This window comes from Neodiprion virginianus, chromosome 3 (assembly GCF_021901495.1).
Source record: "Neodiprion virginianus isolate iyNeoVirg1 chromosome 3, iyNeoVirg1.1, whole genome shotgun sequence".
Lineage (NCBI taxonomy): Eukaryota > Metazoa > Arthropoda > Insecta > Hymenoptera > Diprionidae > Neodiprion > Neodiprion virginianus.
Genome location: NC_060879.1, coordinates 38,012,402 through 38,026,774, shown reverse-complemented (window position 1 = coordinate 38,026,774; position 14,373 = coordinate 38,012,402). Strand labels below are relative to the sequence as shown.

At 39.8% G+C, this 14,373-nt stretch overlaps 4 protein-coding genes and 1 long non-coding RNA gene across 8 annotated transcripts; 2 read left to right on the top strand and 3 right to left on the bottom strand.

The window, feature by feature from the left end:
- Positions 1 to 392: 392 nt before the first annotated feature.
- LOC124301140 (uncharacterized) lies at positions 393 to 2,779 on the bottom strand. Its single transcript, XR_006907408.1, has 3 exons — positions 2,491 to 2,779; positions 1,205 to 2,343; positions 393 to 1,112 (listed from the first exon to the last, which is right to left on the bottom strand). It is a non-coding gene; the product is annotated as an uncharacterized LOC124301140 (long non-coding RNA).
- Positions 2,780 to 2,860: 81 nt separating this feature from the next.
- Positions 2,861 to 6,835, bottom strand: LOC124301129 (uncharacterized). Of its 2 annotated transcripts, none has more exons than XM_046755857.1 (5): positions 6,676 to 6,835; positions 5,282 to 5,449; positions 4,862 to 5,047; positions 4,148 to 4,772; positions 2,861 to 3,493 (listed from the first exon to the last, which is right to left on the bottom strand). In XM_046755857.1, exons 1-4 carry the CDS (start codon positions 6,719 to 6,721, stop codon positions 4,207 to 4,209), a joined length of 966 nt encoding a protein of 321 aa, XP_046611813.1. In that variant the 5' UTR covers positions 6,722 to 6,835; the 3' UTR covers positions 2,861 to 3,493; positions 4,148 to 4,206. The 2 variants fall into 2 exon arrangements, with proteins under 2 accessions (XP_046611813.1, XP_046611814.1); XM_046755858.1 differs by having other exon boundaries at positions 3,443 to 3,626.
- A 1,038-nt stretch (positions 6,836 to 7,873) lies between these two features.
- Positions 7,874 to 10,682, top strand: LOC124301128 (uncharacterized). 3 transcript variants are annotated; one of them, XM_046755856.1, is made up of 5 exons: positions 7,874 to 8,099; positions 8,483 to 8,635; positions 8,720 to 9,208; positions 9,288 to 9,475; positions 10,291 to 10,682. In XM_046755856.1, the coding sequence occupies exons 1-5, from the start codon at positions 8,000 to 8,002 to the stop codon at positions 10,336 to 10,338; spliced, it is 978 nt and encodes a 325-aa protein (XP_046611812.1). In that variant the 5' UTR covers positions 7,874 to 7,999; the 3' UTR covers positions 10,339 to 10,682. The 3 variants fall into 3 exon arrangements, with proteins under 3 accessions (XP_046611812.1, XP_046611809.1, XP_046611811.1); XM_046755853.1 differs by having other exon boundaries at positions 8,483 to 9,208; positions 10,291 to 10,681; XM_046755855.1 differs by having other exon boundaries at positions 7,875 to 8,099; positions 8,483 to 9,175; positions 10,291 to 10,677.
- Positions 10,683 to 10,709: 27 nt separating this feature from the next.
- Positions 10,710 to 12,098, bottom strand: LOC124301131 (39S ribosomal protein L4, mitochondrial). Its single transcript, XM_046755861.1, has 3 exons — positions 11,560 to 12,098; positions 11,059 to 11,467; positions 10,710 to 10,942 (listed from the first exon to the last, which is right to left on the bottom strand). The coding sequence occupies exons 1-3, from the start codon at positions 11,863 to 11,865 to the stop codon at positions 10,797 to 10,799; spliced, it is 861 nt and encodes a 286-aa protein (XP_046611817.1). The 5' UTR covers positions 11,866 to 12,098; the 3' UTR covers positions 10,710 to 10,796.
- A 141-nt stretch (positions 12,099 to 12,239) lies between these two features.
- Positions 12,240 to 13,992, top strand: LOC124301133 (DNA replication complex GINS protein PSF1-like). The gene is made up of 4 exons (XM_046755864.1): positions 12,240 to 12,524; positions 12,614 to 12,678; positions 13,105 to 13,405; positions 13,701 to 13,992. The coding sequence occupies exons 1-4, from the start codon at positions 12,453 to 12,455 to the stop codon at positions 13,842 to 13,844; spliced, it is 582 nt and encodes a 193-aa protein (XP_046611820.1). The 5' UTR covers positions 12,240 to 12,452; the 3' UTR covers positions 13,845 to 13,992.
- The last annotated feature ends 381 nt before the right edge of the window (positions 13,993 to 14,373 follow it).

Here is a 14,373-nt window from a genome sequence, read left to right as displayed (position 1 = left end):
AAAATTCTGAAAAATAATTTCAAAATCCCGCCGCATTGAACGATAAAATTTGGTAATGCAATTCATCTTGTTATACGATGATTAATCCTATAATGAGTAGGTATAAGTTATGCCGGGGAGACTCGACACTGTTACCGATCGTCAGAGACCAAAAAAAGGTTGTGGAAATTTTATATTAGAAAAATTGACACTATATATAATAATCCGTAGAATTATCGTTCATACGAATCTCAAAGAATTTCGCCAACAGAGTAAAAAAAAATGGTTAATTCATCGATGATTTGATTCTTCTTTCAGTTTAAATCCGAGATCGAAATTGTACGTCTTTAAAACTGACAAATGATTCTTCGCGGATTCTCACAGTCACCCAAAATATGATGTGTAAACTTACCTGCGTTGAGTCCTGCGAGTGCTCGGGTGCGAATGACAATCCACGGGGTTGCTTATCGCCTGTTGCTCTTCTTTCTGGTAACAACCCCCACCAGCTCGTTGGCCCCGAGCTCTCTCACCCCCGTTGATGCCGATGATGGAAAAGCATCCCTCGACCCCCCCGCACCGGCATCCTTTAATTCCAATATATATTTACAATCTTCCTGATCAGCATGCACGAGCATCGCCATCGTGGCTATATGACGATGTGCCGCCGTCTTCGTAGCATATCTTAGAGAAAAGGGTAATCGAAACTTGCTCTGATAACTTACATAAGATTACATGAGCATGAACATATCTGACAACTTGTAAGAAGACTGATTAAATTTCTCGCTGGCATTGTTTGCCCTGTTTGGAAATCATAATTTCACACTCTTGCCACCTTTTGTTGCAAAGAGATCTTAAATAAACGATTCTTGTGCAATGATTTCAGCATTTTTATTCATAATTTTCTCTTCAAAGAGGTGGGAATTAAAGCGGCTTGAGTAAAATTCGATTTAACCGTGTCGTAAACGATCGTTACGTCGAATTCCATTAGTCGGGTATTAGAATCGATAAAGAAAGACAAAATAATAATTACAAACCATAAAGCGTTGCTGTTCTCCGGTCCGTTTATCATTATGAGTCCCATAAATTAATAAATTCAAATCCCCAGAAATTAATCCTCCGTTGATACCGTCCGCCTACGTAATACATACATAAAAATCCGTTCACAGACTGTATGGTGCAAATTAATGTGCAGATGCGGTGTAATTTAAAGAAATCGATTACCGACCAGTAATGGTTCGATCGGTTTTTAATCACTTGCAGCATTTCCTGGTCGTATTCCGGGTCCGTTATCACTCGCATCCGGTAAAACGGTGGGTTTCTATCAAACTCGGGTACAATCATCGTATCGCCGTTCTTCTTACGATTAGAAAAAAGCCTCTAACGAATCTCTGCAGGAAAATCCCAGCGTTGGGTAAAACTGATTGTAAGTGCGGTTACCCGGTGAAACCGCTTATCTTCAATCGGGAATTTTTTATACAAATTTAATCTTGGTCGGGGCTTTCCCCGTGTTTTTTATATAATCGCAATTACCTTTATCAACTTCTGGGTAAAGTATATCAATGTAATTTGAATTAATGAACGGAAATTACGCGGCACTGGTATTTCTGTTCAAGGTTATTCGCTGCAGATGTGATTAACGAAGTGAGCTCAGAGTTGCATTTGTACACTTTCAGAATAATCAGAATTGTCAAAAAACAAAATACGAATAAAAATCTCATCGAAAATTACGATGAGGTGATATTTCTCAAGTACCTTAATTGTTCTTGCTTCATGTGTAAATAAAACGAATGACCTATGGCTGAATGAATGTCGAAACCGGTAAATACAATGTTTTTTTACCATTCAATTAAGTGATGAAAGGTCACGGTTTTAATTTTATTGCATAGAGGTGACTGATGATTTTTGAATAACTATGTTATATACCTCAAGACCTTCGTGACCAATTTTTCACGCATCGTTCAATCATTCGTGTACCACTAAATTACGGTCGCAGACTCGATTCCATGAATTAGCAAACTTTTTTCGCAGTTACTTGAGGAAAAATAAGACGAGCAGTCCGAATCGAAAGCTAGAATCAGTTAAAAGAAAACCCGTTTAAAATGTCTTCAGCAATATTATTTCCGCCAATGACGGTGAGAGTGAATAAAAAATATTTCTTCTATGCAATAGAAATCAGTCTGAGCATATATTTGATCTCTGTTCTAAGTGCGTGTCAGTATTGCGCTAGCAAATATAATTCCAGGAGGTCAAATCAGACCATTTGACAATCAAATTTATGAAACTCTGATTCAAAAGGCGTGATCGTCAATTCTCCGAGCATCCGATGTAAGTCCACCCTCGAAACCTCAAGCAGCTTGGCTCGCCCTGAAATTGAGAAATCGTACGTACGATGCGAGTGATTATTTAGCCAATGCATGACGATTATTTAACTATTTAAATTACATCTACGTTATAGTTTGGCTACAATCGTATGCGCAGCAATCACTTCAGACGTGTACAAAGCGTACTTACTCGTCAGGGGTTTTACCCGTGACCTGAATATCGGGCATGGGAAACCGAAAAGCGGAAGAGACCAGAACTTATGAGCATCGATGTGCGTTCGCACGCGTGACACGCGTAGGTCAGAGAGTCGACGAGTGTTTGAACACTGCAGGATAATGTAATGTGAAAAAAGTAAGATTGTACCGGGCTGACCCGGATTCCGGGGTTTTCCCCTCCGTTGTATACCCTTCGCGTCGACGATGCTCACTGGAACGAATGCACCGTTCACACCTCGACGAACCCTGAAAGCCAACCGACAGAGGATTCCGGTATCATCACGTTCGCGTAATATCCGCGTGGGATTCGTCTCCACGTGAAGAAGAAAGGTGCGAAAAATATCTTGTAATCTGGAGAGCTCTTTATTAGGTGTAGTTCCCGGAAAGATTAATATCGACGAGTCACGCCGTATTAAGTCGGGATTTTTTATATGTAGACACAATTTTACCGGTGAACATATGAAGTAAATACCCGGATGAAAGGGAACGGGAAGATTCGGTGGGGAGTTTTTGTTGAAACTTTTGTATTCACGAATCGCAATGACATGGCAGCTGAAAGTTGTAGTCGGTAAGATAACTGTACCAGTTATTGACACGTTTAGACCCAATTATCGACCCTCTTATTTTTTCAAAATTATTGATTTATGGCACAAATTGTAAATTTATCGATTACTAAAGCCAGTTGCTAGATGATTAGACGCTACAAATTTATTATTTGGTAAATTTTAGAACTAAGATTGAAACAGATGCAACCAAAAAGAGGGCAATAATTGGGACAGGGACGGTAACTGGTACAACTTACCTCATACAACGTCGATCTTTTTTCTGACAATTTTAGACAGGTTACAATGATGTATTACTCAATTTATTATACTATACGACTAGAAATAATGCTAGGAGCGTTACGGCGATGCACGGATTTCCTAATTTCGGCGAACCGTTCTTCTGGTATGCTGCTTCTTTCCGGAGTAACTCGTCTGAAACGTTAAGAAAGTGGGTAAACCCAGGTCAAATTCCCAGATAGCTCATGTCTCAAAATTACGAATCCTCTGAATTGGTGAATTCAGAAAATACCATTCCGTGATCGAGACTGGGCGCGAAGCTACAGTGCTGAAAAAGTGGAACATGCGTTGAAAGGTAGAACCAGATCGCGTTGTTTGATAGCTACAATTATACAGAAGGTGATTATTCAAGTCTAGACGGATATTCATTGAATCGAACACAAACACTGCGTTTATTCGTTTTTTTGCACATCCACGCTTGGATCTTGTTGCAAATTATAGTCCGTGCGATTATATCCAATGACGTAATACGATATTCCTATTAGTTGGATTATTCACATTGCTTTTAAAAAAGTGGGTAATACGCGCTGCGGACATCAGTATGTGGAGTGAGTAAAAGATCAAGGTAAATACTGTGACTAAAGTGCGATTTTACGTCTGGCCTCAATTAAGTAGAATACCTATTTACTGTTACAGTAGTTACAAATATGAGGAACAACATGTAAAAATGAAAGAGAAATTTTTGTACTACCGATACTTGAGAAGTGGAAACATATACAAATCGTGACCTTCCAAGGAAGGATCGGAGAGCAAGATTTCTCAGCAAGGTAAAGAAAAATCTGGTAATACCTATGGACGTGTAGGGTGGTAAAATTCAACGTGGAGCAAAATACTGCGTGAACCAAAAACTAGGTCGAGGGTTTCAGTGCATCTGTAGGAGTGCTGACAGCGATCCGTGCGGTTGGTTCCGAGGGGTTCGTCGATGGCGTGGTGGGACCAGCGTGCTCTGACGTCGGGGGCGAGGAAGAGACGGAAGTGGAGGAAGCAGGAGCGGTGGACGTTGCGGAGTGGATGGTAGCCGAGGTCAAGGTTGAAGGAGGTCTCGAGGTGGGTGCCAACGAAGAAGAGGAAGAACTGAGAGTCGTGGAGGCGGCAATGGAAGTAGAAGTGGAACGATGCGAACGAGGGTAGTAGACGACGCTTTCCCGTCGACGATAGTCCGTCATCGGGATGTTGAAGTCGCACTCGACGAGCGCCGGTTCCGTGGGCTTCGGTACCACGGCGTCGTACCGGATGAGGAACCCGTCCTTCTTGTAGTTTTCGATCCCGTTCCAGACCATGCGACCTTCGACCGAGGCTCCGTCGATCCGGAAGTCGAAAGAGGGTCTCGGCCATGCTCCTTGAACAGTGCAGGTCAGCCGGGTGTGAGTGGCGTTCAACTCCGGTGTGTGGATGGTGACGTTGGTCTCCGGAGCTGCGGAACGTAAGAGCAAACGATCGTCACTGGCATTCATTTACTTCTAATGTATCACGACATCGCGTATCCACGGTGGATTATTATACCGTAAACGATCATCCGCGCCGTTTTCATCTCTTCTTCCTGATACGTGCTCACGCTGCATGTGTAGTTTCCTCCCATCTCGATCGTCACTTCCTTTAGTCTGATTATCGAGTGCGTTCGAGGACGACCCAGGAGCTCCTCGGGGTATTCAGCCCGTCCAGTTATCACGCCGATGTCCTGCGGAGGCACTAAAAGAAGAACAACGAATTATTCCGCATCGCGATACCGAGGATAGCCTGCACGGACCACACCATCATCCTTTTCATCTTTCAGATTCCCACGGGTATAAATTACTGTTACCGTCAATGGATCTTAGGTTGAAATTGAAGAGCCTACTCAATCAACTTTCGTGACTCCACTACTCCACCACTTTCAATGGACGTACGTGCTGTGAATAGGTACATTGTGGGGTATACACTCACTCGGTGGAATCCACTGATAAATGAGCTCGTCTTCGTCGTGGAACCACTTAACAACGAGACCGTTTTCATCCTCTTTGACCTCGTATACGCAGGACAGAGTTACCGGCCCCGTTCCATTCCGGACCACGTTGGGTACATTGAGTTCTTTTATCCGGGCTCCGTAGATCCCTGAAACGTCAAACGGTGTGAACCGGTACCCATTGTGGAGGAGCTACTACATTAGGTACTCGACATTCATCTTGGAACCCCGAATAGTTCAATTAGAGGCAATTTTGTAACCGAATTACACCGGTTCGTTTTAGTCAAAGCTTCTGAAACCGCTTCAGAGATCTTCAAGGTTGGAATATCAACGGGTCAAGGCGGCGATCAATCAATTTAGAACCTGCCGAGCTACGACATATGCTAAAAGCTTCCTGTTGTGATCCAGATGACTGGATCGACGAAGCGGCAGAAGCGGCAGAAGCGTAATTCAATGCCCCATTGATCACGACGTGTCGTTTAATCCGTCATATTTATAACGCGTTGAGACTTCATCCAAGCGTGTAAAATTTAATGGTTACTGACGGCGTAAGCTCGTTTCACGGGGACCTCTGTTAACTTAAAAAATGAAGGAATTACCAAGTTCTTTTTCGGTTGTTGATTAATTTCGACGAGTTGAAAATACTAGTTTACACCCAAACTGGCTATCAATAAATAGCCGCAAGCGATATTTTATTTCAGAAAATATGCTCCGCTACGTACAGCCACATTCAGGATCATGCCTATGCGATAGATTCGAGTTTAGATTTTAAAGCATACGGACCTGTTAACATGTTTATCACAACGCGTTACCTAACTGTAATGCCATTGTTAAGTACTGGAAATACAACCAATAGTAACATGGTGACGTAAATTTTACGTGACTGTAACGTTGGATTGAGTAGAAAATTACAAGCAACGAGACAGCTGCTGGCTACTAACCAGCTACGTAAGGCGTCATATTAGGTTTGCTAAATGTCATCTTACACGGTTATGTAACTTCACTTGCTGGGGCGTATAAAGTTTTATAAATAAAGATTTCAGCTAATGTTCCGATGATATGGCAGTGCGAAAAGCAGAATCGAATGGACAAAAAGTCACGGTAAATCCACGTCAACTAAACACATTGGCTTCCACATCGATTTATTCGGTGTCTATAATAAGAAGCGACATGCATAAGGCACCTAGATAAAATCGTAGGTAATTTCTCACCGGCGAACAGCGCATGGAAATGGTTACAATTCAAATTTCATGCGGTATTGACCTGCATATAAAGCAACTTTATCATGATATGTGTGAGAAATCTTTTGTCTCTTACTTCTTTGTCGCGTGGTATATTCTATGTGTTCGTTGCTTTGGTAAGTTTTTTCACAAACCTGAGAGCGTAGTGACCAGGGTAAGGAAAATAACGGAGGACGACATCCCTCGCAGAGGTAGACACGCTGACTGATCTGCGAACTCTTGAGTAGGTTACGCGGGTCGTTGGTTAGCTGGGTTATATTTGTTAGTCAGTCGGGGTCCACTCTGGTATCGCACAAGAGATTCTGCGCACCCTCGAGCAATCTGTCAATTATTAATTTATTACTTCCCCCTCTGATCTTTAAATTATGTCAATTTCTGCCATTATTATTGCATTGACAGGGCACGATTATAACAATTGGTCCGATCATTCTCGAATCAATGGGAATAAACTAATCGTAAGATGACGTATTTTGACCGTGTTTTAAATGGAACGCACGCAATTCATGTATGCGTCGGTGTTTTGATGGGTAACGTTCAAACTATGGTCACCCTACTCATCGCGCAGCTATACCTATAATATGCACGTACGGCTGTTTCATTCACGCAGCCAACTCTCAGATGACGACCGATCGCTGAAATTAGACATGCAAACGTACGTTCATTGAATGTTTGAATTAAAATAAAAACTGTCCGTAGTTGCCTGATATCCATCAGAACTTTCATTCTTTTCCTATTTAGTTACCGCATTATTAAAAAAATTTTTTCCGCTTTTGTTCTCACTAACGATTTCAACGGTTTCGTTTATGCGATCCTGTTTTCGATGAATGCAGCGGAAGTTGAATTTTGAAAATACTCTCAAATCTACGGATTGGACATCTTTACGTAATTCTATACAGTTACATTTATTTAGTAGTATTGAATTGCCGATAAAATAGTAATTAAAAGCGTTTTAAACGGGATGAAAGTACACAAGGAACAATTAAGTTACTGTCTGAAATTTCATCACGATGTTATCAGAATTCATCCCGGGACACATCGATATGTAAAACTACATATTTTTGCGTAGAACCCTAATCTCAAAACAAATCGTGCAATGATACTAGACAATTTATGAATCCAGTAGTCGTTCAAGTAGAATCATTAAATCAAAACTGTGACGAACTCAGCAGCAGTCGCATAAAATACGTAAATATTCGAAGTCGAAAGAAAATGGTCGTTCGAATCCTTGTTCGAATGAAATTTAAATTAGAATTTGTACTTGTACTGCGCATGTCATCTGCGCAGGTTTCAATATGGCGGGTCATTCGGCCAATCGCAGCGCTCGAATTTAGCGAATACCAGTCGTGGCGAAGAGCCGAAGCGTGATACTCGCGGTCTTTGAAAGATACTTCTCGTCACGTGCTCGCGATGTAGTCTGTTATTTACCTCAGATTTTGATTATAACTTATCGCTGGAACAATGGCAGACAAGAAAGACGATCCTCGGGAAGTATTGTCCCTCTTAAATTCTCTCGGATTTGTCGGAATAACGGCACAGCAACTGAAGGCATTCATGAAAGGTGAAGAATTCATAACCGTTATTTCTCTACACGTAAACACACCTGTAACGTACAATTCAAACGATGCTTTGAATAGTTTAAAGCTTGAAAAATTTTACCCCATTTGCAATTTTTTCGTCATTAAAACCTCATTTTGGTAGATTTCTTATGCTAAAATCCTTGGGAGAGGTTAGATTTTGAAACAGTTCTAAAATCACGTACTTTTCTCGTAATTCGATAAATATTTGGAACAGTTCTACACAACTGCCTGCACAATTCTCAGAGATTCTTGGAAATGTCTAATACCAACGATTATGCTTCAATCTGCTGCATCTCCGTGATCCATTTTTGCTTTTTATACCTTCAAATCTAGAAAATCTAATGTAATTTTATATCTTACGCAGACTTGAAAATGCATAGAAAAATAAGAGAGAGGGAGCGACAGCAGTGGAAAGAGGATACGAAGAAGAAAATCCTTTTACGGCAGCAGCAGCTGTACAGAGAAGTACTGCACGAGCATAAAACTGAGACAGGGGGTTTAAACAGCCGGACAGAAAGTACAATATCGTCAGAATCTTCAACGTTTCATGATGACTCATCTTGCAAATTAGTAACAGTGAAAATCCGTTGTTTTCCCAAAGACAAGGAGGACGAAATAGCAAAAGAAAATCACCACAACTACGTTATACCGGCAAAGAAAACTGGCTCAGCTAAAACGCATACCTCTTGGGCTGAGGAGTTTCGACAAAATAGCCTCAATTCAGACAACGGATACAATACCAGCTCCTCGAGTTTGATCAATGAATCTCATCGTCACTTCGATCGGTTGAATAATATTAGCCAAAATCACAGTGCCGGCGCGTCCACAGACAGTACAAAGTATATATCGTTGGAGAAATCGAGGAGCAGAGCCACCAGATCTGAACAAAATTTGAAACAAACAAATCTCGCCCCTTCCAAATCATCCATAGGACAAAAGGCTTCAAGTTCTCGCAGTGCTCCAGTTATCTCTGAAAATTGCAAACGCAGTCAAACTACCGAAGTTCATGCCAATCCACCGCCATCGAGAAGCTCCATTCAATCAAGACCAAAATCATGTGAGGAGCGAATTATTTCACCTCGATCAAAAAGTTAAATTGCATTGGTAGAATTTTGGACAATTCTTATTTCGCTGTATCTTGATCAAATTTAGATTTTTTTTTTATCCAGTTATAAGGCCCTGGAGACTTCAGCCAGAGTCCCATAGATCCTGCACGAATACAAAGTCTGATCCAGTCGCGCTGTATCAAAAGTACAAAGAAGAATGGAAGCAGCTTGCTCTGCCTGGAGAGGAGAATCATGCTGGAGTCAGGTGGGCGGTAAGGGAAAAAATGCTTGGACTGGATCCAAATCCACGGGTAAGTAACTCCTAATTTGTTTGCCCTTACTCCTTTTTTCTAAGTCTTTTTTAGTACAGAATCATGAGTGAATTGAGGTAAAATATCCATGGTGTTCATTTAATATTTCTGCATTACTTGGATTTCAGCAAAATAACATGATGTGCAAAATAAGTGCAAATTTTAGAGATAATTGGTACGATTCTGTGAATATTTCGGATTGTAAGGAACGTAAGATATACCGAAGAAAGGAAAGAAAAATTAAGAAACAATTTTTAAACGATTGTGTCAGGCATAATGCAAATCTGAGTTTTGACTTGGATAGAAGACAGAATTCTTTGAAAAGTGTTTCTGAATCAGTTTTAGCACGCTCAACAAATTTCAAATTGCCGTGTAATTTCAATACTACTCATAGCTCGCAATCAATTCTCACTTTACCCAATGCCTTTAAAAGACATCGACTACATGGTATAAAAATTAAAGAAAAATACAGAACTGAATCTTTGTCATGTCGCGTATTCTGCAGTGATAAATCCAATTATAAATTTAAGGAAGTTTATTCACAAGAGACCAGTGCAAAGCAAACACTTAGAAGGCTCATTGGCAACATCTTAGGAAAAGATATAAACCTATACGCTGAGAATTATAAGTATATGAAGAAATGCTGCTGTGTTTCCCAACCCAGATTTTCACAATCATAATTTCGTCTTAAAAATAAACGAAACATTTTTTCGAACCTTGTACAAGATTTGTAATGCGTGTACACGGAATTTGTGTAATAAAACATTTTGCAATTTCGTAACAATCGTGTAATGAAAATTATCGTTTTTTTTCAGCCGATATTGAAAAAAAGCTGCAGCACGTCGGCAATAAAAAAGAGATGATTAATTACCATGATTCTTTATTATAATTAAACGCGTTAATCATTATTAACAATTATATGAATTTGGACATAAACACACTCGTTATTGTAAAAATGATGATATCGTGTATTATACTAAATAATTATTCAACTATATTGCAACGATTTTATTAAACTGATGATATATGTGATGCCTGTCGAAAGAACGAAATCCTTAACGGAAAGAATGTCATTATTTTGGAAAAGATATTTTAATCAATTTATAAATATGTAAAACGTAGATGTAAGTTTAGCCTTAAACAAAGTGATGATTAATTCAGAATTGTGATTGTAACCACGCAGATCTATTTAGTAAAAAAAAAAGGCGACAAAATAAAAATGAACTGTGTCATGTAATTTTTCTCAGACAACAACTGCCTCCTTTATTCTCTAAGAAATAATTTTATACACAATTTAAACACTAATTATTTTTAAATAGCCTCACTGTTGATTGAGTCGGAACTTCTTTGTCACCTCCCGATCATTCATTCTGTTCAACTGCAGGAGTATTTTGCTCTCTATCTCTCGAGCAGCATTTTCTGTAAGAACTAACGTGTCGTGCTTCAGCATACTGTAAACGTTCAAGCCTGGAAAAGAAGAAATGAGAGAAGACCGAACTTTTGTGCACATAAAATGGATATCTGTAAGCGATGTCTCACGCTTCAAAGGGACATGGATTAAACTATCTAAAGGAAATTTTTACCATAGACTGGCATGAGATTAAAATGCTTGATCTCATCAGTCGCCAGGGTGATGTTCTTCGGCATAATGTCTGGTACGTCCACGAATAATACGGACGGTCCCCAATTTCTTTGGTAAACCAGATCCTCAATGTACCCAGGCTCTGTCGTTGGAATTTCTAAATCATTCACAATGTGCAGATCGTCCTGGCCGAACTTTACTGTCAATGCCGAAGTGAGGCCTAAGACTCTGGTGTAGAAGGGGAGCATGTAAAAATGCGTTGTTGGTGACCGTGGCCCATGGGCAACGCCGCCACCACGCCATAAGGGGGAACGTATACTCCCGTGTCGAGCGCGACCCAAGCCTTTTTGTTGCCAGGGCTTTCGCCCGCCTCCCCTTACCTCAGCTCTCGTCTTCGTGTGAGCGTAACACTAAAATCCGAGTAAAAAAAATTTAGTTCATATTCAAAGGGTAGCGTGAATACAAGAAAAGACATTGCTTTGAAAGCAGTAATTCAACTTACGACAAATTTGTACATCCTCTGCCATCTCACGTTTTGGTGTAAAATATCAATGCGAGGATGAGCCCCGAACACTTCTGGATGCAGCATCATCAGACCGAGCTTCTTTTCCTCAATCGTGTCCAAATTTTCTAGCCATACTTGCTTCGGCTTTTCGTAAAATCGCCCCTGCTGTATAGCCTCGCTTATCGAAATAATTGGCTCCGTTTGTATTGCATCGTTGTTTTCAGTCACCAGAGAACTGAACCTCGCGATTCGACCCACCGAACATCCCTCAAGTTTTGTTAAAATGCTTCGTAAGAGGAACATTTTTGGTACTTTAACCTAACCTAACCTCATTCACCAAACACGAAACGTAACCTCAAATTATCGAAAAATAGCCTAACATAACGTAACTTTAAACAGTCTAAACAGATGTTTCTGGGTGAGATCGTGCTGTCTGTAACATGCAAAATATAGAAATCGACAAAGTGTTGCCAAATTCACTTTCCCATTTCCAGACGAGAAATATAAAAACGGAAATGATAATCCGCCGATCGAAGGATACTGAACGCAAACTTCACCCAACTTTGAGCACTTGCATGCCGAAAACCGATCACAAAAATTTACCCAGAGATATCCGTCTTTATATTCTTCAGTCAAGGGTATAGTACAGTATAGGCTGCATGCCTTTTACGTTAATTTTCTGGGACAATTCGACACTAAATGTAATTTCATTGGCCTGATCTAACAGAATAGGCCAACGAAACCACTTAATATCGTACAACTCAGAAAATTGACGCAAAAGCAAACTGACTGTACCGGCTGATGTGACGTACAGGTTGTAAACAAATGACTGCGTACGCGTAGGAAATAGAAAATTGCATTTTATTAATGAACAAGTATTCGCTTGTACTATGTTCGGAGAAAAAGCATTGGAGCTCATAAAGGAACTCGAACGTTCCGCTGAGGGCATCCCGCCGTTTAACGTGAGTAACAGGTCTTGAGTTCCGTAAAAATCATGTAAACATTGGTTCAGGTTATGAAAATACGCGCTATACATTTGCTTGTATTCTAGGATGACGGTATCCGGCAGGTTTTAGAAGAAATGCGAATTCTTTGTCAAGCTAATTTCGATGATATGTTGGTATTTGTTTTATTTACTTCACCGATAATATACGTCATTTCTGTTATTGTTAATCATTTTAATTACCGTCATGGTCAGGATGTTCAATCATGAGAAATTTTCACAGCAACTTAATAGTGTTCCTGGAAATAACGTCAGGGTTTATTCAAAACTTAGTCATCGACTACAGAAAGATCGTCCTAATTTGGCATGAGTCGCTAAATCATAAATTAAATTCCGCAAATTTTATCCATTATGAAAACCTTATTCCGAAGTGATTACTACTGAAACTTTTGTTTAAAAAATCTGAAATTGATTTGGAAATCATAATTAGTCTGAAAGTAAACTGAACACTTACTCAGCTGTGCAGTAATTCTTAATAGTTTGGAATGCCTGTACATTTATTAGCAGGAAAAACTACTAACCACTATTATTTGTCGTAGAGAAAATCCAACAACGGATCCACCAAACTATTCTTCCGTGCGAGTTCGTCACATGGCAATAAGCAGGAACAAGAGATGCATTTTGGCATATCTGTACAACAGGCTGCAGAAAATAAGGCAGATGCGGTGGGAATTTGGCAGTATTTTACCACCTGAAATAAAATCCTTGCTTTCCGAACCAGAAGTACAGTGGTTCACATCATACAGCAAAGCTTTAGCCACTTATATGAGATCCATTGGCGATAATTACGGGCTGAATTTAGCCACTGACGTTACACCTCCAAAGTCGCTTTACATTGAGGTAACAGAGTTTTGAATTTTAAATCCTTTGTGTACACAAAAGTAAATTGCGTAAACCTGTGTTGAGTTGGAGATGGATAATCAATTAATTGGGGAGATAATTGATGATAACCGCTAAGTCTTTTCTGACATTCTGCAATTACGATGTTCTAGATAATCCTTGGGAGTTTTATTTATTCAAGGTTATCGTAGCATAGAACTTTCAGAGTCACAGTCATGACTTGCCAAATATTGTGCAAGACCATTGTTGGTTGTTTTTTCTTCCTATCGTCAAGGTAACTTTTGCGGAATTGCAGGTACGATGTTTAGTTGATTATGGAAAATTGGATCTGGAGGATGGGGAGGTGATATTCCTAAAGAAAAATAGCCAGTACTTATTGCCACGCGCTGAGTGTGAAGGTCTGGTGAGGCAAGGTGTATTGCAGCACGTGACTTCGTGAATTTCCGAATTGCCTCACATTCGCCAGAAACCTAAATTATACAATATTTCGCAAGAGTTTGATTTTATTTTTTATACTTATTCCAACGTGAATAAATCGCTTGGAGCTGTAATTCATAAAGTTTAAATAAATATTCTTTCATTCCGTATGATGATGGTTTGTACAAATCTTCTGTCTCCCGTGATAGCAATTTCATCCTTGTAAGTCTCCATATATATATCTGTAAGTACCAGAGGACTTATAGTAATAATACGATGACAAATATTCTCATGAGCTTTTAAAATTAAGTTTTTATATTTTGTACACTCATTATTTACATTACATTATCACGTCGAATTTTTTACCCGATTTTCAGTGCAACTATGTACAGAATATTCTTAGGAAAACAATACACGAATATAAATTATTCATTGCGCGCTTGTAATCTGTGTTGAAAGCGACAGATTTAATCTTGAACATTCATTCACGAACCGGACAAATTGTAGTTGCCCAAAACGAATATTTACGATTCTCGTGGTTCCTATTTCTC

What these genes read in the sequence shown, in the direction of transcription:
- LOC124301128 (XM_046755853.1), top strand. Translation starts at nt 8,000, where the DNA reads ATGGCAGACAAGAAAGACGATCCTCGGGAAGTATTGTCCCTCTTAAAT. An exon ending in ACTGAAGGCATTCATGAAAG is followed by an intron (nt 8,100 to 8,482) that starts GTGAAGAATTCA and finishes TATCTTACGCAG; the next exon opens with ACTTGAAAATGCATAGAAAA. An exon ending in TATTTCACCTCGATCAAAAA is followed by an intron (nt 9,209 to 9,287) that starts GTTAAATTGCAT and finishes TTTTTTATCCAG; the next exon opens with TTATAAGGCCCTGGAGACTT.
- LOC124301131 (XM_046755861.1), bottom strand. Translation starts at nt 11,865, where the DNA reads ATGTTCCTCTTACGAAGCATTTTAACAAAACTTGAGGGATGTTCGGTG. An exon ending in AGAGGATGTACAAATTTGTC is followed by an intron (nt 11,468 to 11,559) that starts GTAAGTTGAATT and finishes CTCGGATTTTAG; the next exon opens with TGTTACGCTCACACGAAGAC. An exon ending in TAATCTCATGCCAGTCTATG is followed by an intron (nt 10,943 to 11,058) that starts GTAAAAATTTCC and finishes CTTCTTTTCCAG; the next exon opens with GCTTGAACGTTTACAGTATG.
- LOC124301133 (XM_046755864.1), top strand. Translation starts at nt 12,453, where the DNA reads ATGTTCGGAGAAAAAGCATTGGAGCTCATAAAGGAACTCGAACGTTCC. An exon ending in AGGGCATCCCGCCGTTTAAC is followed by an intron (nt 12,525 to 12,613) that starts GTGAGTAACAGG and finishes CTTGTATTCTAG; the next exon opens with GATGACGGTATCCGGCAGGT. An exon ending in CAAAGTCGCTTTACATTGAG is followed by an intron (nt 13,406 to 13,700) that starts GTAACAGAGTTT and finishes GCGGAATTGCAG; the next exon opens with GTACGATGTTTAGTTGATTA.
- LOC124301129 (XM_046755857.1), bottom strand. Translation starts at nt 6,721, where the DNA reads ATGTCGTCCTCCGTTATTTTCCTTACCCTGGTCACTACGCTCTCAG. An exon ending in CCTGGTCACTACGCTCTCAG is followed by an intron (nt 5,450 to 6,675) that starts GTTTGTGAAAAA and finishes TTGACGTTTCAG; the next exon opens with GGATCTACGGAGCCCGGATA. An exon ending in GGCGCGGATGATCGTTTACG is followed by an intron (nt 4,773 to 4,861) that starts GTATAATAATCC and finishes TACGTTCCGCAG; the next exon opens with CTCCGGAGACCAACGTCACC.